General features: G+C 40.9%; 1 protein-coding gene across 1 annotated transcript; it reads left to right on the forward strand.

Moving 5' to 3' along the window:
• Positions 1-308: 308 nt before the first annotated feature.
• On the forward strand, positions 309-26,356 carry LOC119726976 (protein unc-119 homolog B-like; the record flags this gene model as incomplete). The annotated part of the gene is given in 4 exon segments (XM_038198830.1): positions 309-676; positions 18,008-18,121; positions 18,600-18,711; positions 26,184-26,356. Coding segments are annotated over 4 exon segments (589 nt in total), but the record flags the coding sequence as incomplete, so codon positions are not given.

A 26,356-nucleotide genomic window follows, 5' to 3' on the forward strand; every position in this document is an offset into this window, starting at 1 on the left:
AATAAATTGACACCAAGACAAAAATAAACCCACAAATGAAATTCTTCGTCAGTCCAATTAAGTATAATTAATGACTACAGTGAGGTATGCATTAGGAGTCTGGATTAGATTTAAATGTAAGGTAAATCTTCATTTTCGTATGATAATTTAGATTTTTGTGCTTTTACACAAGCGCACAAGGGACGAAGCTAATACTTCTTACGTTCCGGATTTTATGAAATATAGGTCTACAAAAATAACTCCAGTAGCTGGTACCTCGTTTCTCGCTTTTTAAGCGAACGGAAACCAGCTAAAATCGTAAATATACGTACGTACGTGCATCAACCGTACACACGTACGAACGACGGGGGTACGGCGTACGTGGTGCTTGTGTTTCTTGTGTCTTATCTGGAGTGTTTAAACGAAATATTGCCGGCATTTTGAATTCCAACACAATCAAAGAAGGACATTAGTTTGATAGTAGTGGTTACAGCTGAATCTTATATCATGAGTACTCCAGATGTGCCACCAGCAAGTGGTGGGAGTGCAGGGAAAAAGAAAGGTGGGGGGTTCCTGCACCGACAAGCGAAAGCGAAGAAGGCGACTAGCGGCAGTGCAGAGATAACGGAAGAAGAACTACTGCAGAAGGATGCTGTCACACCAGATGATGTACTAAAGCTTACTAATTGTACAGAAAGTGAGTCTTTTTGAAACATTTGGAAAGAATGAAGTATCCAAACGCTACCCCTACTGGGCCCTAACCTAGACATGCTAGATCGGAAGTCAGACAACTCGACCGCTATAGCCTTAGTCTTAGACTCGTGAACGTGGCGTTGTACAACGCCACGCTGTTGTGTATTTTTGAACCTAGCGAAATCGATCCGCCATACATAATTCCGTATGGATGTTGAGTACTCACCTAGAAATCTAAATGTGCCCGTCCGATTGTTCAAGCTGTGTAATTTCGACGAAATTTGCCATCAATAAAGAGCCATTATGAACGTGTAGAAATTAGATTTTAACCTGACATGCCTGACAAGTGACCCTGACAAATGACCCCGGACGAGTACCCGGGTCATTTGCGTGCAAAATTATCGGAGCCCTCTGAGCTACCCGTCTGCTTCCTGTCGCTTGGACAGATTGACGGCTGTTTCATGTCGCAACCTGAAAAAAAAACCGCAGACGATTGGCTGCTCGGCTCACCTCGTGTACGTGTGCGCCCGCGTGCGGTGCAGTGAGAGAGGAAAGGACTTGAAACTTGTCTAAAACGATGTCTCTTTTAGCTGCGACAGTAAACAGCCGTCGAATCATACGAAACAGGACGGTACAATAAAACGCAATGCGCATGCGTCAGTTGGGAGAAAATGGCAGCTAGCAGGACTTCATGAACCGGGGCCTGAATTTTCCTCAAATTTCGTCAAATTCGTTTTGACGTACAAACAGATTTCAAGACAGCTTCATATGTGAGTACAGTCGTTTGACCGGTTCCGCAATCGCAAATCGTCTGAAGCGTCTTGTGGCGAAAAAACGCGCTTTCACAGGAAGCTACCTATCTATAAATATGCGCAAATTACTCACCTACTTCATGATATAAATAGTTTTCTGCAATCGTTTGAAAGAGAAATTTGCCAGGACATTTTGTAGAGGTCGGTGCTTTGACCGGTTCCGCAAACGTTTTCCGGTTTCGCAAACGGCGCCCTCTGTGAGACTGGACTGAAAATATTCCTTGTTTACTGGCCAAATCTAGATCATTTTTGCCCCCAAACCAGCCAAGAAAAGATGTGGATTATATTTCCCTGTGCATGAGCCAATGCAAATTATAATGCGTGCAAATTTACAAAATGTAACTCCATGAAGTTGTTATGGTTCGTTGGATCTTTTTTTACGTTATAATTATTTGACTTGCTTCAATCTGTAACTTCTTCTCATTGTCTTCTCTCCACAGGTTTCTTTCAGGCTTGCGAGCTACAGTGCCTGGGGCGCTTTTGAGGAATCCTTGGTTTCATTACCAGAAATGATTAATAATAATAATAATAATAATAATAATAATCCAATGAAATGACTTTCTTGCTTTTTGTGCATTCTGTCAATCATCTTGCAATCACTAATATTTGTCTTTTTTGTTGTTGTCTTATTCTTATTTAGACACACTCTGACTTTGGATAGAACCAGACACAAACCTTGTACCGAATTGCTCCAGTTGGTTGTTTTTTTTTCTCACATAAGCACAGACCAGCTATTTATGAATTTTTCATTTTACTTTTTTTTTGTAGGGGGGGGGGAGTGTTTCAATTTGTTCAGGGTAAAAACACAATATGCTTAATTTTGTGTGCACCAACATCCAGTAGGGGGAACCTGGGGGCCGGGAGGGGGGGGGGGGGGAACAGGCCTCAGCAGGCCAGATACATACAGGCCACATACATATTGTTTCACATTCAAATTAAATATCACAAACAAATTAAAACAAATTGTTAAAAATGTCATAAGTCCTATGGCTGTTTCATAGCAATGGCAATTTCTAATTATAATGTCGTTGGAAAGTTAAAGAGAGGGTTCAGTTACTCCTCATAAATACGTTGTTGCACATATTAACTCTGTACGTGTATCATGCTTGGGCAAATGTATTAGCAAACCTCATCTACCGTTCGGTGATGCTCTTAAAAGAAAATGTCAACACATTCATCACGTACATCCTGATAACCCTTTCAATATATTGACATGTGATACCTGCATGTGTAAAATGTAAATGTAATACAAAACTAAAGCACTCAAAAAGCTACCCCTTTTAAATCCAAAAATATACCTGTCATATAAATAAATGGTGGTGAATCACAGAAATAGACATGTTCTGTGGGTTTTTCATGCAAAGTAGCATAGTTTTTCAAACACCTCACTTCTCTTTCACATGTACTGGTTAATAAAAATGTATGTAACGCCTTTAAATTTATTGCCTTTATGACACCTGCATGTCTGTTTAATTGTTATACACAAATAATTTAAGCACTCCAGAAGCTAGCACTATACAAAAAAAGAACTTGTCACATAAATAAATTAAAGCAAAGGAATGGTGATGAAGACACACAGCTACATGTACTTTCACTATATAATATTCAACTTCTTCTTGACCTTCACAGGTAAAACTGAAAAAGATGTGCCGATGGCCTCTTATGGCCTATCAGGAGGCTGGTGTAATCTTCTTCTTTGTCTTTGGCATTGTCTGTATGAAACAGAAATTTTATATAAATCATTTAGTTTATGACCAAGTTGAAACAAAAATTGAGAAATGGTTTATAGTATTTGACAAATTTTGTGCTCCAAGAAAACAATCAAAATTTGTGTCTCTGTACTGACGAGAGACTGGTCTTCATTATGAAATATTAGTGTACCTATTTTTCTTTTTGTTTAAAAGGGTAAAGAGTAAGGTTAGAACCCACCGAAAAAGGATAATTTTACATTTACTAAATTACTGGAAATGTCCTTTGGGTTGGAAACACACCTGCGTTTTATTTTCCATATTATTATGCACTATTTTTAATTGTTCCCCACAAACCTCACCTCCTAGCCTGGGCTGACTCATGCACCCTGGATGTGGAGAGTTGTAACTCTAAAATGAATCCAAACCCCTGAGGCACAACCGCTTCAACATCAAGTATGGGGTGATTTTTTTTAGAGCAAAGGAAAAACGTTTAGTGGGAATTTTGCTCACTAAGAAAGATTTTTGTATTTTAAATTTTGAAGTCCGAATTTTTTTTATCCAAAACCTACAGTGCTATCCGGAAGCTGGACAGAAACATTACAAAATCATTTTTTTTCAATTTTGTTTTCAATTTTGCACTGAACACCCAGAAATGATCATCAAATTTGACATTTTAAACAAGGATTAATAGAAATTCTCAATTTCTTTGTAAGTAAAAAAAAAGATTCATGCCAAAATAAATAAAGTGCGCCGCGCTAGGGGTCCGTCATCATCAATACTTGTCAATAGCAGCACCGGTTAATACAGTCACACCATGGCCAGTGTATTGTATAGGCAGTATGAATGCGTTTGCGGAACCGGCCAAACGACCAGCAGTTACTCTGGTGGGTATAGAAAAAAAAATTCAAAGACTTCAAATCTTATATTTGTATGGTGGAATAATGAATAATTTCCGAACAAGTTGCATCTATCGCCATGATTTAATTCCCCTGAACAATCGTGTAGCATGCCGACAAACATGAAATCACGCTTCCGTGCGCGTTCCATTTCGGCAGTTCGTTAACGGCAAGTGACGGTCGTAGGGGATTTATTTTTAAATGTAAGTGAGTATCCTAAAACTAAAACCATTTTTGAAAAGTAGATTGAATAACCTTTCCATCGGTACCAAAGTTTAAGTCCTTGGCGTTTTCGTCTTCCTGAAAACGAGAGCTAGTTTTCCAAAATTGCGGAACCGGTCAAATTGCGGAACCGGTCAATTGACTGTACTTATTACATGGGCAAAATAACGTCCAGTGTGTGTAACGGAGGGAGTCAGAAGGACAATTTCGCCAGGTTCGAAAATACACAACAGCGTGGCGTAGTTTACAAGCCACGTTCATGGGTCTACTATAGCCTATGACCGTGGCGTTGGGACACCTCGACCGTCATTTGACCGTATGTGCGTTAAATGGAAAGACAAAACATCTATCCGTTGAGACAAGCATGACATGTCGCCCGTTGAGACAAGTATTTTCACTGTGCCCGGGGATTTTGTTGCTGTGTCCAGCTAGCCGCGGGTGGTGGGGTACGGGTTGGGGGAAGCCTGCTTTGCCCAGTCGGATTGGGCCAGGTTGCAGAAAAAATACCATACTAGTACGTCACTTTTTTTTAATCAATTTTCAAACGCCAAAAAGTTACTATGGTTCTTTCGGCGATCGTGTAGTGTAGGGCCCGGTTCCTATAAGGGAACAAAATCCACTTTAAAATTATTGGACCTAGGCCCTACCAAACTAGTTGGCGATGTTAGTTGGCCCCAAGTATGGTATCGGTCCCAACTATAGTTAGGACGAATACAGGTCAACTCGTATGCGAGCCAACTCGTACGCGACCAACTCGTACGCAGGACAACTCGTACGCGGACCAACTCGTACACGGGGCAACTCGTACACGGGATAACTCGTACGCGGACCAACTCGTACGCGAGCCAACTTGTACGCGTGAGTATAGACTAGCAGCCGTAGCACAAAGGGATTTTACTGAAACCGTAGGTTCGGGCGTGTAGGAAATTAGGGTCGGTCAGTTGTCCGGCACATTCTTTTTTCCTTAAGTTAAGGGGATTATTTTGTGTTTAATACTGAGTGGTCCCAATTAGTTCATCTTTAAATCAGCTTGTTTTGCTCATCATAACAAAAAAGTTATGATTTGTTTTCCCGGACCACTCGCACACTGTCCGGTGTGATCCTTGCTAACACCGTACGCTATACGACAAGATAATACCACGTAGTGAGAATTTAAATCGTATAATGTCCGCTGCATTTGTAGACTTCCAACAATACACTGCTGTAGTGGCCCCGTGCTATGTGTAAATCAAATCGTTGTATGTCTTGACAATTCTCCACACTAGCTGCGTGGTTGGAAGTGCATGCTGCGGCACTCCACTACACATCAGTCGCAAAATGGATCATGTTTTTAAAAAAATTTATCATTGAAACTTTTTTTCGAGACGAGTTGTCTCGCGTACGAGTTGACCAATCCGCGAACGACTTGTTTCGCGTACGAGTTAGTTCGCGTACGAGTTGTCCTGTTTCGGTTAGGACGGTCCCAACTGTAGTTCCACAGTTGGGCTGGCCCAACTATAGTTTGGAGTCAAGGGGTCCAGCTACTAGCTGCGTGCAGCGCTGCGACAACAAGCAAATGCCCGATGGATGTTAGTCCGAGCATATGGACATGTCGGGCGATCGCCCTACCATGTCCAAATGTTAAAAAAGCGATCCGTATCCCAACTATAGTTTACATTGATGTAATACTGTAAAACATTCCCTACAGCTGTGATACACGTCTGACTTTACTTGGAACTAATGAAATTAGCTACTGGTGGGGCCCATCTATAGTTGGGCCATGGCAATCTTTTTATTTTGCGGTCCCAATTATAGTTTACGTTGCTGTACGACTATAATTTATAAAACATTCCCTACAGCTCTGATACATGTCCGACTTTACTTGGGACCAATGAAATTAGCTATGGGTGGGGCCCATCTATAGTTAAAGGTAGAGTCCATCATTTGCAGCCATCCGAAAAGTAACTGGCGTAATTATTGTTGAAAAACTAACTTGGTTGAAAGATAGTAAGGAGACTAAACTCCCTGTGAAATTACTCTTTCTGGGAAGCTTTCATTTTGAAGTAATCAACGAAAGAAGGCATTTCCAACGGTGATTCTTAAGAAGCACCGTAGGAAAATTTAAATTAGTAGTTCGTTTTGTTATTCAGCGCAGCGCGCACAAGTATTCGAACGACGCACACGCGCGCGCGGTTGTTATAATTCGTCGGATCAGTGCGCGACGTCGCGTATAGTTGCAATTCAAAACATGATTCAGCAACTTTTGATTTGAAATTGAGATCTTAGAATGCTGTTTTTCTCGGAATGTACAGCTGAAGCTTAGCTGAAACTTCATCAGGTTAGTTGCTCAGTATCCTTCATTAGATTTTGAACTCTTTTGTTGCTTCAAACGAACAAAATGCACAAATTACAAATGATGGACTCTACCTTTAAGCCAGTCTTATCTTTTTATTTTGCGGTCCCAATTATAGTTTACGCTGCTGTACGACTATAAAACATTCCCTACAGCTCTGATACATGTCCGACTTTACTTGGGACCATTGAAATTAGCTATGGGTAGGGCCCTATAGTTGGGCCATGCCAATCTTTGAATTTTGCAATCCTAACTATAGTTCACTTGCTGTACCGCTACCGTAACATTTCTACAGCTCTGATATATACACGTCTGACTTTACTTGGGACCATTGCCAATCTTTGAATTTTGCAGAAAAAAATGTTGTTGGACTTTAAAAGCCAGCTGGCCGGACAACTCATCCAACTAGGCAGTGTACCACGTGGCCGGCCCTGCATGCATGCACGACGAATACATGGTGCCAGCGCTGCGGACGCGGTGCTATAGGATCTTTGATTAACACCCTGTATCGAGCGTCAGGCCCAACTCCAGTCCTAACTATAACTGCCGCACTATAGTTGGGACCGATACGATAGTTGGGGCGAAACAGCGACATTCTCAATTAATAGGTAGGGCCTATGTCATAGAAAGAGGGCAGGGTTTTGATTTTTTGAGAGAAATTTGGGGGTAAAATGACGATGACAGCGCGGCGACAACACGCGACCCGAAAATAACGATGGCGATCACCGCGCAATATACCATGAGCACGCACAGCGCGCTGAATAGCAAGGCACAAACCGCGCAGGAAAATCGTGATTTCTACCCCAAGAATCTGTTCAGAATTGCAAAACGGGTGTCATTAGAATTAAGAAAAGTCTGCTTTTGATTGTAAAGGTGATTTTTGAGCAATAAAAACATTTTTGACTCTAATTTGATCAAAACAAAACAGGGGCCCTACACTTCATGATCGCCATTCTTTCTTCTATTTTCCCTCCTCGACTCTCACTCTCTACCTCTTTCAATCTTCTTATTCCTCCACCTTTACCTGCCAGGATTCAAACCTGCAATCTTCTTATTTAATCACACCAGCCTTACCCGCTACACTAGTCAAACGATCGTTGCCAGTCAGGGAAGAATAAGGTTATATAAAGATAGTGGATATATTGCCGGCGGTAATCCCGGCAAGCTTATGTTTACTAAAGGTTTGCCGGCGGCAATCCATTCCCTATCAACAGAGGGCGCTGTACTCTCTAAGATAGGGCTGAATTATAAGATATATTAAATTACCACAGTTGTGTAGCACCTGTTGTCTAGTGGATAAGCAATGGATCTCATGAGCGGGAAGACCCGGGTTCGATCCCCGCTGGCGACATTTATAATTTTTTTTCCCCATCCCCCAAAAATAAGAATATTCTTCTTTTATTATTTTAATATGTCTCAAACATTTTATTGCAGAGTATTACATTTTCTTTTTCAGATTTGTGACTCTGGAGGATTTTTTTTAAAGGGAAATAAAGTGCGAAATTGTAAAATGGTCTGATTCCCATCTTGTGAATACGAAGTTACAACGATAATGTTGGCATGGAGCCAGACTAAAATTTGTCACCGGAAATGTCTAAGTCCAAAAAAAACAGTAACTGCACATGTTCAGTGCACATCCGGCAAGCTAATGTTTACTAAAGGTTTGCCGTCTCCGGCTAAATATTCACTGCCTTATATAAACTAAATATTCGTGAAAATTTATTATTCATGATGACGTATTGCACTATCATTGGGTATGGGTAGTGATGTCACATCATGCACACCGCGCACTGCATAAATCAATAATCAATGTCACAAATTGTTGCCAAGACTGTGTGCTGCCGAGCTGATGTGAGCCTCCAAAGTGTGCCCTAAAAACACATTTTTCCGAAAATGTCATCATATTTCCTCTCCTTTCTGGATTCGTCTTAGGTGAAATCACAAGGCGAGGTGAACATTGAAGTTTTAACTGGCATAGATAACTGACGTACTAGTATGGTATTCATTCCCAGGTTGCAATGGGGCTGGGGTTGCTGGACGGGGTTGGCTTATTTTAGTTCAGGAAAATCATGGCGATCGTGTATCTATGGGCCCGGTTCCTATAACTTATAAGGGAACAAAATCCACTTTTAAATTATTTTACCAACCAAACTAGTTGGCAACATTAAGAACATATAGGTACATGTCATAGATAAAGGGCAGGGTTTTGAATTTTGAGGGAAATTTGGGGGTAAAATGACAACGACAAAACGCAACACAAAAATAAAGATGGCGATCACCGTGCAAATGAGTGTACCATGAGCACGCAAGTCGCACGGCACCAACCGGCCCGTAAATGGCATAATTTCTACCCCAAGAAACTGTTCAAAAGTACCAAAAAGGTGTCATTACATTGAGAGAAGTCTGCTTAGGTTGACAATGTCAAATAAAAATTGTTGATTCTAATTTGATCGAAACAAAACAGGGGCCCTACACTACACAATTGCCAAAATCATGGTGCTATCCCATTCATTGGCACATGGGATGGGTGGACATTAGCCCCATAAATGTGGCCAATTTACTGGACTATCTTCCGTAAATAAAGCCCACACTTGGAACATGTACCCGAACATGTAGAACTTTGTCAAATTTGGATTTTCACATTCAGGCATTGTTTGTAGATTATTTTTTGCCTTAGAAGCATAATCACCCTCTTTATATGATAGTTAAAAAGTGCTGCCCATGTCTATTTTGCGTGTAATTATTTTATGATACGCAATTGTGTGCAAACGAATCTGGAAATTACACGAAAAAAAGACATCTGACAAGTGCAGCACTTTTTTCTATCCTATAAATAGTGTCAGTAATGCTTTTAAAGCAGAAAAACCCCTAGAGGTTGAAGGAACAACCACACAGTGTTGGGCCGTGGATTACCGCAAACTTTGCCACACACATCAACTCAAAATATGCATTTTTAAATCCATGTTTGACTTTTCAACATGCCGCCAGAGGGCGCTCTAACATTTCATGACATCACCTGTAAAATGTTTGTACAGTGCTGCCTAGGCAGACACTCGAATCGTTGAAAGCAAGTTCGCATCTTCTGCCAATTTCAATTAATAAGGCACTTCCGGTTTTGACCGGAAGGAAGGGTCACGTGATTTTGCACTTAAAACCAAAAATGAAGACCCTGCAATATTTCATCGATTGCCATAAAAAACAAAATCAAATCTGTAGCAGTTGATTTTATATTGATTTTCAAAGATTAAATATGGAAATATTTATTTGCTTGTAATATGACACTTGATGACGTCATTGTGATGTCATCGCCAGAAACCTCCAGAGCTATATTTACTCTGCTATATATAGCCACATCTTGATTATATCTCTCACGGTTGAGTTTTTAGCAATTGTTTAAGGTTTAAAGGTCTTTTCTTTATAACTTCCGGTCTGATGACGTCATCCATTTTTTTTTGCGCACAGGTCTTTTCTGCATTAAGTTCATCATGTATGTTAGGTTTGAAGCAATTACCGCAAATTTCGCCACATACATCAAGTGATAATGCGTTTTCGACGTTTTTTAAACTGCCGCTAGCGGGCGCTCTAACATTTGATGACGTCACCTGTAATATGTTTGTACAGTACTGCCTAGGCAGACACTCACATCGTTGAAAGCAAGTTCGCATCTTCTGCCAATTTCAAATAATAAGGCACTTCCGGTTTCGACCGGAAGGAAGGGTCGTGGATTTTGCACTTAATACCAAAAATGAAGACCCTGCAATATTGTATCGATTGCCATAAAGAACAAAATCAAATCTGTAGCAGTTGATTTTATATTGATTTTCAAAGATTAAATCTAGAAATCTTTGATTGCTTGTAATATGACACTTGATCACGTCATTGTGACGTCATTACCAGAATCCTCAAGAGCTATATTTACTGTGCTGTATACCATGTTTACAGCCACATCTTGATTATATCTATCACGATATATTTTCTAGCAATTTTTTTAGGTTTATAGGTCTTTTTATTGTAACTTCCGGTCTGATGACGTAATCAATTTTTTTTGTCGCGCACAGGTGTTGTCTGAATTATGGTCATCATGTACATTAATTTTGAATCGATTATCGCAAACTTCGCCACAGACATCAAGTCAAAATGCGTTTTTGACGTTTTTTAACCTGCCGCTAGAGGGCGCTCCAACGCTTCATGGCATCACCCATTATTTTTTTTTGAAAGGTCAATCCAGGCAGACACTTAAATCGTTAAAAGCAAGTTCATATCTTTTTCCACTTTTTTAAATTATTAGACACTTCCGGTTTCGACCGGAAGGAAGGGCCACGTGATGTTTACGCGCACAGGATAAAATAAAGATCATGTATTACCATGTCGATTCCCGCAAATTTCAGGTTCCGGTCTCTCACGGTTGATTTTTTTATGGAATTTCAAAGATTAAATTTATTAAACTTTCAAGTGACGTCACGTGACCCATGATGACGTCATGATGACGTAATTGCAAAAAACCACATCTGCGGTTGATTGGGCATTCATGTATTGACAAATGAAGTTCATATATGTTTCCATTTTTCCAAACAGTTCTGTAGAAAGATTTGCTGAGAATATGCTGAGAAGAACAAAAACAGTAAATTCTTACAAAACCAATAGGTGTTGGGCTCAAGGCCCAACACCTAAAAACTACAAATAAAGCAAATGTGAAAATCCAAATTTGACAAAGTTCTACATGTTTGGGTACATGTTCCAAGTGTGGCCTTTATTTACGGAGGTAGTCCAGTAAAATTGGCCACATTTATGGGGCTAGGCGGACATAAGAGATCGGGTAGGTTTTGGATAATGATTGCCTTGTCTCAACGGTCGAGTTGTCCTGAGTCGACTTGTCTCAACAGTTGAGTTGTCTGACATTCCCCTAGAACTGGGGCTTGCTACACAAACCCGTCTATCAATGCGAACCATGCTGTATACTATGTCCTTAATATACATGTACAGTCAACAACCGAAAAACCTGGAGTTGAGTTTTGGAGCGCCCGCTTTAAATTTTACCCCAAGACCAGACTGGGACCTTAAGTGCTCAAAACGATGCAAAATAAGATCAGGCCAACTTCACTCACTCTTCAGCCAGCAAATTTCTCCAAAACTGTCATTTGGCAAAGAAAAGGTCCTAAGTAGTTCACCAACCAAGTTTGATGACTCAATTCAATTTTTAAAGGAGACTTTTCTTCAATATTTGGCAGTGGCTTGCACAAGAGTAGTCTGAGTATCACCCGTTCTCCACGAAGCCCTATCTCTCCGGTCGAACGTCTGACATCTCCTGACATGCAAATGTATGCAAGCTGCGCGCCAGCCAATCGGAGTCGACTTTACTAAATCTTGACATCATTTCATTCCCAAATCAGGACTAACGCTGTGATTGGTCAATTCGAATGCAGTGTTTTGTAATACATTGTACAACAACAGCCAGGAGTGAATTCGTGTAACATGATACCGAACGCCGCGCACAATGACAGTTTTTTTTTTATTCATGTCTACATGTATAACGCGCAACAGGTGAATGACCGAAGACGCGATAGGCCTATAGAAAGCGCCCGCTGATTGGTAAAAATCTAGAGTCAAAAATCTAGATCTAAAGTCAAGAGGCGGGGACTTGCCTAATTAATCAGCAAATCTTTTTGCGCGTAATAGACCACAGCGAATTATTACATAGACTAGCACAAGAGAGGGAAGGCAAGTGATTTCAAAATGAGGTTAAAGACTAGACTTCTACATGTCCATCCATGGGCCAACTGTTTGACAAGACTGACTTCTTCATTCATTGTCATTAGTCTGGTGCCTGACTATGGAAAAATGTGTTTAAATAGTGACCTTGTACCCGACATCAAAATATTTGTTGTTGCACAGTCAGCTGGCAGTTGATTGATGCAGTACTGAAGTGGTGTTGGACTGGTTGTCTCAGGTGCAAGTCTAGTTTCTTGTATTGCATGTTTTCAATACCTTAAGTTTTGGGACTCTCATACACAGTATTGAGAGTCCCAAATTTTCGGACTACCCCAAGACTATGCCTAGTATGCCTTCTTGACATACTCACGTTCAGTCCGTTCAAAGTATTAGGGTTGAATCGATCCCGATGGCGCAAAAAAAATGATGAAAACAGTCCCATTTCCCTATCGAAGCTACAGTTTGAGTTTTAACGTGCACTTGAAGCGTTGTTGGCGTGACGTTAGAATAGTCAGAAGGGCCCAGAAGGGCCAATCATGAGGTGTCTCATGATTGGCCCGTCTGACGCCGCCCTCGATATAATAATAATAATATAATAATATCTAATTCTTGTATAGCGCCAAATCCGTCAAAATTGACGCTCAAGGCGCTTCACAGAAATAAAAATGAACAGGTTAAAATTTAAGAACTAACTAAAACTTATACAAAGAAAAACCTCTTAAAATAACTAGGTGAACAATTGAAATAAGTTGTCTAAAGCAGGCAGGTTAAAACGGACAGACACAGTAAAGCAACAGCGAGACGACCACGATAAAGAGACTTAAAAAAGACTTACACAAACAGTGGGAAACACACACAAAACAGACAGATAACAGAATAACCATAGACAAGACACACATTCTGGTTGATAAAAGACAGCCAAAACTGTCAAGACAGACAATAAGAATGAGACAAACGGATGGACAGGCTGATGAACAGCCCTACAAACACACTAATGCAATACAGCATGGACAGCACCAGGTTAAAAATTGACGCTCAAGGTGCTTTACATAAATACAGATATACCAGTTAAAATTTAAAATACAAGAGGTGTACAAATTAAAATGATCTAAATCAGGCAGATATAAACGGATGGGCACAGAACATCAATCAAGTAAACAGACTTACATCTACACAACAGCGTGGGAAACATACACTAGACGAACAGATGAACAGACTAACAGTAGACAAGACACATACTGGTTGATAAAAGACAAACTGTCAAAAACAGACAATTAAGCATGAGACACACGATGGACAGACAGATGAACTAACACACAGCACATACGGCACAGAATGTAAATAGCATGACGGCCACAACAGAGAGAAGTAGACAACAGACTAAGAGACACACACAACAGACAGACAAGACAAATGAACGGACTGACAGGCTAAAATCTTTATGCATGTGTAAGATGAACAGACACAACCAAGGGCGGAAATCGCTCCTTGAACGTGGGGAGGACAGGTTTTTTTTTTCTCCCCGAAATTATATTACTCACAAAAAGTCACAAGGACAACTTTCCACTCGTAATGTTGCCATGGGGTATGGCAGCCATAGCGATAGACTTGAAATCAAGTCTGTAATGAGTGGTTTTAATCGCGTCCGCCGCAAGGGCGGATCCAGAACACAATTTTTTGGGGGGGCGGGCAAAAAAAAGTTTGGTCCCCGAAAAAAGTGGGTCCAAAAAATTATGCTCTGTGATGCGATCTGAGGCAATTTCTGACCACTTTAACCAATTTTTTTTTTGAGGAAAAGATTGGGGTGTACTCATTGCCTGCCTTTATTGCGATGTCACATAAAAAAAAACCTTGGTTTCTTTTTTTTTGGGGGGGGGGGGGGTCATGGCCCCCTTGATAATGCAACAATATATTTCTAAACCTCATTGTGTGCATCAGGCATTTTGTCATTGCGGTTCTGTAACCTTAAAATTGGGCACAAACCGCGAACGAGTTCGTTTTCAGGGTGATTAGTTAAACTACATCAAACCACATGGGCCAAAAAGAGCTTACGTTTACAGTCGGCGCGCACTTCATTTTTTGAAGGGGATTTACAATTATTCATAACAGTTTCAACTTCCATAATTACTTAAATATTACTCCTTTTCAAAGACAGTTGCAAAAGTAGTAATATTATCTACAATGTTATACGCTTTTTTACTGTAATTTTAAAAACAGGACTGTCAAATAAAATGGAAACTTGAAAATGATCGTGTAATAATTACCCCCATATTTGGTGTTTCTTCGTAAGCCAGATGGGCTACTATTGGCCCTCGCTATGGAAACGTCATGCATATGCATTGCAGTGGCTGCATATATGAATATTCGCTTGAAAACGTCTTAGTCAAGTCGTTAGACGTAGACACGGACTGACCATGCCGCGCGTTAGTACATGACTTTTGCATGAATGGTTGTAGCGCTGACGTTGCATGAACGGCAATGGTATGCGGATTTTGGCGCTGATCGATGACGGACATAAACCACTATAGTCTAACGACTTGTCATCAAGTCTACCATAGCAATTGCGGGCCGGAGTGGGGCCGAATTTGTATAGGAGTAGCAAATTATATGACGTACGCAGGCAACATTGTGTATAACGTATACCGCATGAACCAACACGCACGTACAGTACATGTACGTGGGTAGGTGTACAAGAGCTTGGTCGAACCAACAAGAAAACCAAATTGGTTCTCAGCCACAAAGCGACGTATCAAGGAGGCTTTTCCCTAAGACTCTGCCATGGTTGGTCACCCACCCATACCTACACATGAAAACATGGAGGGGACATTCGACATTGTGTCCCCCCTTACCAAATTCATGGGGGGGACGTGTCCCCCTGTCCCCCCCGGGATTTCCGCCCATGGACACAACATAAATATTGACAGGCACCAACCCGACGCCCCGACCAGTATGTCCCCGTCGCCATCAGGAGACGACGATCTCCTGATGACAACCAGAGCGCACCGATTGGAATGCCGAGCCCATACCCCCAGCCTCTCCCAGAACCACCCACCCCCTCCAGAGCATTTTCTTGGTGCTACCAAAAAACAACAACTATAGACTGTGTCTGTGGTAGGTTCCCAGACCAAAAGACTCTGACTATTGAGGTACATGACAGCTTAAGCTGCTGTTTGAAATACACTAGTGCAGTGCCTGTCTAAAATGTGCATGTTCGGGAAGGGCAAATTGCTTGGTTGCTGGTATTGGTTGCTAAGTTGCAGCGCTTTTGAGAACTGCTCGTGCAAACAATGCAAGTGATTCAATGGAATAGCCCCCCGGTGAAGGTCAATGCACATTACATGTTGAATGCACACTTTGTACACATCGCCGCGCCGCAGACGGGCACAGATATTTACCTATACTGGACAATGGTATCGCCCTACAGTAAGGGTTGCTCAGTCGACCCACAGTGATGTTTGCTCAGTCGACTGCAAAAAATACAGGTGCCCGTGCAGTCACACATGTTAGTATGTGTACATACGGCTGGCCAGAGAAAAAAATGAATGGTATGCAGTGCTTGGTGGTCAATTCACCCATACTGGACAATGGTATCGCCCTACAGTGAGGGTTCCTTAATTGACCGCAAAATGCATGTGCCCCATAGAGCTGCATCTACTCTCAGACACGGTTCTTGAATGTCTTAGGATGCACATATTGAGTGAATGCGGCTTTTCATTTTTCCTCATGGACCTGAAGCATTTAGCTTGTACCGCCACCTCATCATCCTTCAGAATCTCAAACTGCACTTTGTGCAAATAACTGTTCATAAAGTAATTGAAGCCTCGCTCCTTTTCCCTTTTGCTGACCCCCTCTCAATTAAAAAACTTACATTTACAGCCTTTGGTAACACTTCGATTCTATGTGTTTTCATCTTGCGGGCACGTTTGTACAAATGTTTGTTTACACGTTCAAAGTTCAAACATTCACTGACTTTTACGCGTTGTTACGCCGTTGCTATGGTGGGCGGGGCTTACGCGCGAAACCCGGAACGGTGTATTATATACATGTAGCTCTATGTTGTGCCCGTCCTTTTTTCCATTGTTGCATCATATTGAGCACGCGCGCTTTAGCTTACATGACGTGAAAAGGACAGCAGTGCGCGTCACATTGAAAAGGACGGCAGTGCGTAATGGTCTAGGCTATCATACTGCCACGTTTGCCTCAGAAAATGCTGCTTTTTGCAGCTTTTTCGAGAACCGCTCATCCAAACCACTTCAAACTTGGCACTGTACATTCTGGTGTCCTGAGCAATATACCCGCCAATTTTCAACTTCATACGGTGCCCGGTTCTGGAGATAATCGATGTACAGACAGACAGACAGACACACAGAGATTTCTGGATTTGTAAATGTACATGCTCTTCTTTTATTTGGTGAACTGTGTTTGCAGTTGCATGTAATGGTTCCACGTAGCGTAACAGTCAATAATTTTACATTTATAGCAAGAAACCCACATGGCTTCACCATGGATCCAGTACTCCACATGGGTAAAATCCAGCCCTGATTGGGACCAGGGTTACAAGCCTGTGCCTGTGTAGAAAATCGGAAATTATGGAGGACATCCTTACTATAATTCCAGGAATCTCTGTGTGTGTGTCTGTCTGTCTGTCTGTACGCTGATTATCTCCAGAACCGGGCACTGTATGAAGTTGGGACAACAGAAAGTACAGTGTCAAGTTTGAAGTTGTTTGGACGAGCGGTTTTCGAAAAAGCTGCCAAAAAAGAGTAATATTTTCTGAGGCAAACGTGCCAGTATATAGCCTAGACCACCACGCTCTGATGTTCTTTTCAATTGTTTACGTCATGTTTAAGCTAAAGCGCGCGTGCTCAATATGACGCAAACAATGATAAAAGGACGGGCACGCGCACGTGTTTCCGTATGTACACCTACGTGGTGGCTGCACGGGCACATTATTTTTGCAGTCGACTGAGCGACCATTGTAGGCGGTCGACTGAGCAACCTTACTGCAGGGCGATACCATTGTCCAGTAGGGGTGAATAATATCTGCGCTATTTTGCAGCTTTTTTGAGAACCACTCGCCCAAACAACTTCAAACTTGGCACAAACTTTGACGTGAGTGTGCGTTCAACCTGTGAAAACAACACCATTGAATCGCGTGCGTTGTTTGCACGAGCAGTTCTCAAAAACTCTGCAAGCATGCAACCAATACCAGCGGCAAAGCAATTTGCGCTTCCTGAACATGCACATTTAAGACGGGCACTGCACGGTTGTACGCGTAGGTGGACGTGAGAGGCTGCACGGGTACATATTTTGTAGTCGACTGGGTAGGCGACCGACTGAGCAACCTTTACTGTAGGACGTAATAGTCCAGTATGGGTAAATGCAGTGCCAGGGGATGGCGAGGGGATGGCGACGTGTACAAAGTGCGCGTTTAACCTACAAATGTGCGTTTAACCTGTGAAAGCAACATGTCGTGTGTGTTGTTTGAATGAGCAGTTCTCTGCCCCTTCCAAACAGACACATTTTCAACGGGCCCTGCACTAGTATACAAAAAGGATGTCACACAGTACCTGCTGGATAATTCAACACAGGTTGACAAGATGATGGAGTAAACATAGATCATATTTTTAAGCACGGTGTACCATCACTTTTCATTTTGTTTTTCCTCAACAGACTATTTATGTGATCCAGATGCTAACATATACAATATAGACTTCACCAGGTTCAAAATAAGAGACATGGATACTGCAACAGTCCTCTTTGAGATAGCAAAGCCACCTCCATCAGGTAAAATTCTATGTATTAATAGTTTACAAAGCAAAGGTTCATGCTGGAAGACATTGCTCATATTATTAGCACAAGGTGTTTTGTGTGATGAAGCCTTTCTTGAAATACTCATGTAATATAAAAAAAACCCAATTATATGTGCTTTGATTTTAATTGTGAAAATGCTGTTGGTCTTGCTGGGTTGTGCAATCACAAGTACTAAGAACAAATGCGCAGCTTAGCACATGTGAACTACTTAAGGAACTGTGGGTATAAACTCAAATAACTGGTACTGTGTACTGTTTCATATTGACCTTCATGTAGAAATTGGCCTTTTTGTAAATATCTGTTCAACATTTCTGGGTGTAAGTTGTTTTCAAGGGGCTTTAAAATTAAATTTTTTTTACCTTAAAAATAATGAGTATTCACCTGTTTAATCTAATGAATGTTTTATGGAGCAATAAACAAATTATTCAGTACAATCTAAAACACATTGCAGAGGAAGATGACGATGTAGAACAAGAACCTGATGATGCAGATCCTAATGCTGGCAGATTTGTGCGCTACCAGTTTACACCTCAATTCCTTAAACTGAAGACCATTGGAGCAACGTAAGTTGTTTTACACATTTTAATGTACATGTCTAACAGTGCTCATTTTGATATTCAGCTTTCAGTTATTTGATTAATTCATGTCTTTATTGGATATTCAAGGCATGGGTCAGTATCAAGAACATGGGACACTGTTATTAAAACCTCAAGATTCCAGAGAATACAATGTGAACAGACATTAAAGCAAAACAATGTAACATTCCAAGGCCTCTACCTTAATGCTAGCCCGGTGTACAATGTCTATTAAAAACTGCTGCAGGCTAGTAAAGCGTACTCTTTAACTTGCCCGTGCTAGTAAGCAAATGCAGCCATTGGTTTGTTTTTTGCTCAGGCTGTACAGTATATCGTCACCGACACCACGAAGTAACACCCATCTACATACCAGTAAAAACTAGCAATCGGAGAAAACGGCAACTAAAGTTGAACGCCTTCTAAAACAACACTTTGCGTCAAAACGACAGAGTATTTTCAGTTGGGTTTCTCGTTGTGGACACTTGATGAATTGAATTTAGTAAATCTGCTGTTTTTCTCTCGTTTGTGTATTAAATAAACAAGAAATAAGAGAAAAAAGATGAGTGTTAGTTCGTGAAACCGAAAAAGCTGCGAAACTGTAAATTTTCGTTTTCACGAAGTAACACTCTTCAATGTATTTAACACGAGGAAAGTGCAACTTCAGGTCAGCGCGCGCGCGCTCATACAACTTGTTACAAGAAGAGTGTTACTTCGTGAAAACGTTTTTGCTCACTTATGAGCAGAGTGCGCGCCATGCATTGCAATGGAAAATGGAACTTGAGTGTTACTTCGTGAAAACGAAAATTGTCACTTTTGCGCAAAAGTTGCCATGGATACTTAGCGTAATTATTAAAGTAAAGCTCTTGAAGCTTTGAAACTTCGTGCAATGGTAGGCCTTGATGAATAATGTTTAAAAATCCAAAAAACTGAAAATCGATAAAAATATGCTTTAACACTGTAGAGTGTTACTTCGTGGTGTCGGTGACGATATGGTGAGAAGCTGAAATAAACCGCGATCCAAATGTACGTGCGAGTAGGCCTATCCATATGCATTCTCTGCAAACACATGGAGTTTTCATGCTGTGTACAGGCCTTGCATTTGGGAATTTTTAGGGCAAGACCATTTTGGCCTTGAATGAAGCAAAATTATAGAGGGCACCAAGGGCGCCAAAATAAAATCGGCAGAAGGGGGCACAGAAGCTGGCTAAAAAATGCAAAAATTATATCGGTGATCATGTAGTTTAGGACCCCTTTTTACTTTCGATCAGATTTGAGTCAAAGGTGAGTTTTATCACTCAAACAATTACCGTTTCAACCTAAAGCAGACTTCTCTTAGTTAAAATGACACCTTTTTTTGTAATTTTGAACACTTTTTTTGGATAGAAATTATGTTTTTTGTACGCGGCTTTACGGTTAGTGATGTGCGATCTAGGCCTGTGCGACTAGTGTGACTAGTCGACTAGTTGCCAATACTAAAAAGTGTTGGTAGTTGGGACTATCAATTTCTGAATAGTCGACTAGTCATGTGACGTCACTAGTCGGGACTACTGAAATTAGTCGTGACTATTGAAATTCACTAGTCACCCACACCTGAAAATTTGTGATCCAAGTTATTAAAAAACGGCCCAATAAAAATGTAAGGAAGAAGGATTTAATAGTAACAGTGACAGAACATGAATGCCAATTACAGAGGCAGTGTATATATTTTCTAATGTGATCACTCACAACTGAGTAAATCGGGGTTATCCCTACAATGAATGATGTAGTACTCACATGACACATTTGATTCTGTCATTACTTTGCAAGCGTATCAAAGGCATTATGCTTACATATATTTTTGCGGCAGGGGTGTCGCTACTTGAAGTATCAGCACACAGGAACTGGAGATTCAGTTGTCAGTGTGTGTACATCGTGTGTACATACGTACAGTGTATGGGGAATCCCCGGTGTTTGGCCACGGCCGTAATATGCTGCGCGCTTGTGATTGATACAACTGAAATCAAGGATTGTAGTGGTTTTAATAGGCTGATGGATGTTTTTGCAAAAAGGGCACGAAGGCCAAGGTAAATATGGGGCAAGGAAAAACTGGCCGTGAAGACAGGGATTTTTTGTGGGGCACCTCGGCCAGTAAGAAGACAACGACGGCACTGGCCGTCGTGGCCGTCATTCAATTCAAGCCCTGTGTGTAGTGCTAGTGCCAGCACGGTACACACTGAGTGCTCTTTGGACCCACACCATTTGCAGTCAAGGAGTGTGCTTTCGTAAGACCAATTCCCCTGTATTTCCACTGCTCCAAAATTACAAATAATACTTTTCATGGAGTCAGAAACGTTTCCCTTTTTGATAATTAGTTCTTCCACTTCACCATATTTTGTTCGTTAAGAATTTATTGGAGAAACAGTGTCAAACACCGAAAAAAAAATTAGGCACAGGAGGATATAAATGGATCTGTCCATAAAATGTCTAGAACTAGTTTTGGGAAGAGAGTCACAAACCAAAACTTACGAGTCTTTGCTGAAATTAGAAACTGAAAAAGGGCCTGTTTGTTCTTAAGACAAACACAAACAGCAGTTATTGCCACAAAGCCCTTCCGTGCTCCAAAAATCCCCCAACAAGACAGAACGCGGTATGTTGCTTTCTCAATCGCATGCAGGGAATTTTCTAGTTTGCCAGTGATTCCTGATACGATGTCAATTTCTCAATGTTATCATGTAAAAGTACAGTATATATTGATGTATATTTTCTGTCGAATGCCAGAACACATACAGTGGGTGTTATAATTTAAAGCTATAGTCCATCATTTGCAGCTATCTGAAAAGTAACTGGCGTAATTATTGTTGAAAAACATACTTGGTTGAAAGATAGTAAGGGGACTAAACTCCCTGTGAAATTATTCTTTCTGGCAAGCTGTTATTTTGAAGTAATCAACGAAAGAAGGCCTTTCCAACGGTGTGTCTTAAGACGCACCGTTGGAAATTTCCGTTAGTAGTTTGTTGTTTTTATTCGGCGAAGCACGCACAAGCGTTGACACGACGCACACACGCGCGCGGTTGCTATAATTCGTTGGATCAGTGCGCGACATCGCGTAGCTGCAATCGGCTCAGTGAGAACGTGTCTCGAACGCTGAATTTAGGCCCAATTCAAAACATGATTCAGCAACTTTTGATTTGAAAATGAGATCCTAGAATGCTGTTTTTCTCGGAATATACAGCTGAAGCTGAGCTGAAACTTCATCAGGTTAGTTGTTCAGTACCCTTCTTTAGATTTTGAGCACTTTTGTTGCTTCTAACGAACAAAATGCAAGAATTACAAATGATGGACTATATCTTTAACCTTACATTTTGTCTTGTCGCTGATCTGCAGATGGTTATCATACATACGGTACACAGAGCTATGGACAGATTTTTGTTTACACAATTTCTTGGTAAATAATTTAAGGGCAAAAAAGTGAAAATTACATGCTTAAAAGAGGGAGAAATGCCAAAATGTCAGCTGGTCTTTTAATAATGACCCATTTTACACTGCCAAACAGTTTCTTAATGTTAAAACTCACACAGTTAACATTCAAGTTGTATAACCCAGTGTCAGTCGAGGATTTCCTGAGTCGGGAAGAAATTGCAAACCCCAACCTGCAGAAGTCCGTCCGCAGAAGCCAACTTCCATCAGTCGGACTCCAGCCCACTTCCACCTCTGCAAATTACACAGAGGCTAGCATCGGGAAAAGGTCCCAAGGCTGAGAAATGAGGCAGTTCTTTCATAAAACTGATAACAATTTCACCAAACAAGATGCCAACGAGAGAACATGCTAGGAGGTCCTCGGCAGTATTCGACACATGCTTCCTAAGTGGGGCAGACTTCTCTCAAGTTCCCAAGTGAAGGAAGTTGCCGTGTACCTTCAACAGACTCCGGCCGTTGTTCTCAAATCTCTCGACTGGCTCTCACGAACTCTGCCAAGATCGGTGCTTGACCTTGACGAGCCGTGAATGTTTGCTTGTTCTGGTGCATATGATGACTGAGAACCCCGGCTGCAAGGGCGTCCTGCCGCTTGCCTGACTTGGGCTGACACTGTTGAAGATGTTGTGTGTAGCCAAAAGCGACGTTGGGTCGTGCAATTCGCAGATCGTTATGGCCTGAGTACATTTTGACTTGCCGTACGTGAAGGTTCATCCTCCGTATTTGCTCCGTTCATCCTCCAGCGGGGCTTTTTGATTCCTTCCTCAGTTGCCCTTGACCATCTCGAACTGAGTGCTGGCAAGGAGGTGAGATTTGCAGTCAGTTTTTCAATAATTTTTTTAAAAATAAGTTGAGACAATTTTTAATAGCAAACTTACTCTGCGGTGGATACCAACAACAAGAATGTCACTTCCCGCGTGAAGTCTGTAGACCCCTGCAGTGTTTCTGCATTTTTTTGGACAGTTCTGAATAAGGAGCCAATTAAAATGGCTTTCGCGTCCTTTGCACCGAATATCTTTGGTTTAATGTTAGTTTGAATAAATTTGTGTACACTGATTTCCAAAAAAAAATGGAAAAAAAAAAAATGAAGATGAAATTTAAACTACTAATACTAATGCCTACCTCAAAAATGCAAACCTCGCAAAAAGAAAAGAAAGATCATTGTTATAAAGTAAGTGAGGTGCAACAAAGTTCATTTTTAATTTCAGACAAAGAGCAAGGAAAAAGGAAAATCATCCACACACAAATCACTAGCCTGGAGTGATCCGTAGGTGGTCAAAATGGCTGTCATTGCCAACATGGCACTACATGCGACATCAGTGCCAAGCCTGACAAACAAATCACTAAACTTGATACCATCAATACAATACTCTCCACCCTATAGATAAAGTTACATGACATGTCATCTAACGAATCTCGCCTTGACAAGGATATTTCGAACCTCAAATCTGCTGTGGAAGCTCTTCATCTTGATCAGTCGCCTGGAAAACAAAATTTTAGACCTCCAGAACAGATCTAGACCTGTGAAGTAATGAAGGAGCCAAAGACAACAAATACTGTGATGAGTTGTTTCTGAATTCCTCGCGTCCCACATGAATGTGGACTAAGCAGCTGACATAAAACTAAGTGGAGTTAGCTCAGTACCTGCAGTCCTGCATGCATGCGCTCTGTCCATTTTGGGGTCCCCTTATTGAATTAACCGTACTGTGAGCACATCCATACCAGTACTCCGTCTAAGCTCTAATCCTGCACGTATGCGCTCCGTACATTTTGGGGGTCCCCTTATTGAATGAATTTTACCACGAACGTATGTACGTACATACGCACGCATAAATTCGTAACTGCACTGTACACGTACATGTATGCAAGCGTTCTGCACCACACTGCTGGCCACCCTTGCTTCGTACGTGTACGGACGGGCATGACTTTCTGTGATCAATAACCCAGCCTGTATGTATGATAAACATTGAGGATAAATTTGCTGGAATCAACCATGGATGTAGAAATAAACCAAGGTAAATTGAAGCCTGTGATCCCATATGGGAGATTGTTTGTAGTATTGATCCAGATGCCGATGTGCATAGGCCATTCAATCTATTTTTTTACTCCATGATTCAATATATTTGTAAGTCAGCCAAATGACGACTTACAACAGAAGTCGGCATTGGCTTTAGTGGTCACAAATTCTCGGGTCCCGAGAATGCCAACTTAGCCGGAGTTTACTGTGTATCCCAACTTAGATTCAGAATTAAGGTACTCAAGCAGAGGGTTGAAAGAGGTTAAGAATATTACAGGTTACAGCATGAACAGTGGATCATCCTGGAAATATTTAATGACATAATTATACATGAATGCAGATGAAGTGTAACATGGGTATCAGTGTGACTGAATTAATGATTGAGCACACAGATAAAAATGCATTTTTTTTATAGAAATATCTGTTGTACAGTACAATATTTGAATACACATGTGAGGTACACATGCTGCTGAGAATTTGTGCATGTCTGGAAGTGAAAACACAAACTGAACAATTCAAGTGCTGGCACATTTGTTAAAGAGGTTGTGGAATGCTCGAAGACATTTCCATCATTTTTCGGGTATATGTAGCCTAAGGTGTAATGAAATAAAAAGGACTATTGTGTCTGTCATGAAATGAGTACAAAAGGTACTTTTGAGAGCTGTTTTTCAAGTCCTGTTTCGACCCGAACGTGTAATTTGTGTAAAAGTCGTAGTTGGGGGCAGCAAACAAAACATAGTAAATCGTGACGTAATAAACAGGACTCCCGATGCAGCGTAGTATAAACGAGTCCTGTTTATTACGTCACGATTTTTCTCATTTTACGAAGAACCCGACAACTGTTGATTTCAATTATAAATGCGCTCGCCGACCAACAAATTACTCGATGAATTTCAGTTTTATAAACATATAAACGCACATTACAAAAGAATGGGACTTTTTTCATTATGATATACATGTATGGGTCTACTCTACAATAAAAAAAATGTAATAACAAAACGACTTTCTCTTTAAAGACCTTTTTGTTCCCTGGCTTTTCCCTCTGTCCCTTCGCCCTTCGCCTGTGTGTCCATACACACCAGAATTCCCATCTGCTGGAATGTCCATGTGTTCCATTTTGGTTAACTGTTTAGTGCTGTCATATTAAAAAAAAATCTGAATTCAATCTTGACCAAACTTGGTGACAATAATCATGGGTAGGGAGACTTCAGATGACCTGAGACACTTCAGGTCAAAGGTCACCTAGGGGTCAAATGAGGTAATTGTTGATTTTGGTTAGGTCAACTGAAAAGTGCTGTCACAATCTTTGGGTCGGCAGACTTCAGATGTCTTCAGACATTTGAGGTCAAAGGTCGTCTACAGGTCAAATGGGGTCATTGTTTATTGTGACTAGGTCAAGTGCAAAGTGTGCTTACTAACTCAATGTATAAACAAATGCCAGGGGTATTTGCAAGTTTCACTTGCACTTTTTGCATTATTTATGAAGGTAATTGCCAGTCATAAAATCAGTGGCCACTCAAGGTGGTAGGGCTGTCCATTTTTTTTAATAATGTAGTTTTTTTTACTTGAAAATGGGCAATTCCACACAATGGGCTCAAAAGTGTGACATTTTGAGTTTGATGATAAAACTACCATAGGATCTTGGTCTCTCAATTTTGGTGTAAATATTGCAAGCTTTGAACAAATATCCTCACCTGCAAAGGATATAACTGGTTTTCTATTTTAGAAAATACGGTTGATATTGTTCTTAAAAGTGTTACATACCGGTATGTGATGAAGGACAGACATTTTAAATAGATTTAAGAGGATGTACCCTGGAGGAATGCCATCAGTCAAACCCTAGAAAACTCAGAGTCAATATGAAGAAGTATTTGATATATATTCAGGATTTATATATGTACGAATAGACTGGACCTCTTATCAAGATTGATGCGATGGACTTGGATTGCAAATACAGAGAACAAATACATTGAACTATTTTTTCTTACAGAGTTGAATTTGTTGTTGGTGATAAACCAGTAAAAAACTTTCGCATGATAGAAAGACACTACTTCAAAGACCGATGCCTGAAGACGTTTGACTTCAACTTTGGTTTCTGCATTCCAAACAGCAAGAATACATGTGAACATATATACGAGTTTCCCAAGCTCACTCCAGAAGAAA

The sequence above is a fragment of the Patiria miniata genome, unplaced genomic scaffold (assembly GCF_015706575.1).
Source record: "Patiria miniata isolate m_02_andy unplaced genomic scaffold, ASM1570657v1 HiC_scaffold_2, whole genome shotgun sequence".
Taxonomy (NCBI): domain Eukaryota; kingdom Metazoa; phylum Echinodermata; class Asteroidea; order Valvatida; family Asterinidae; genus Patiria; species Patiria miniata.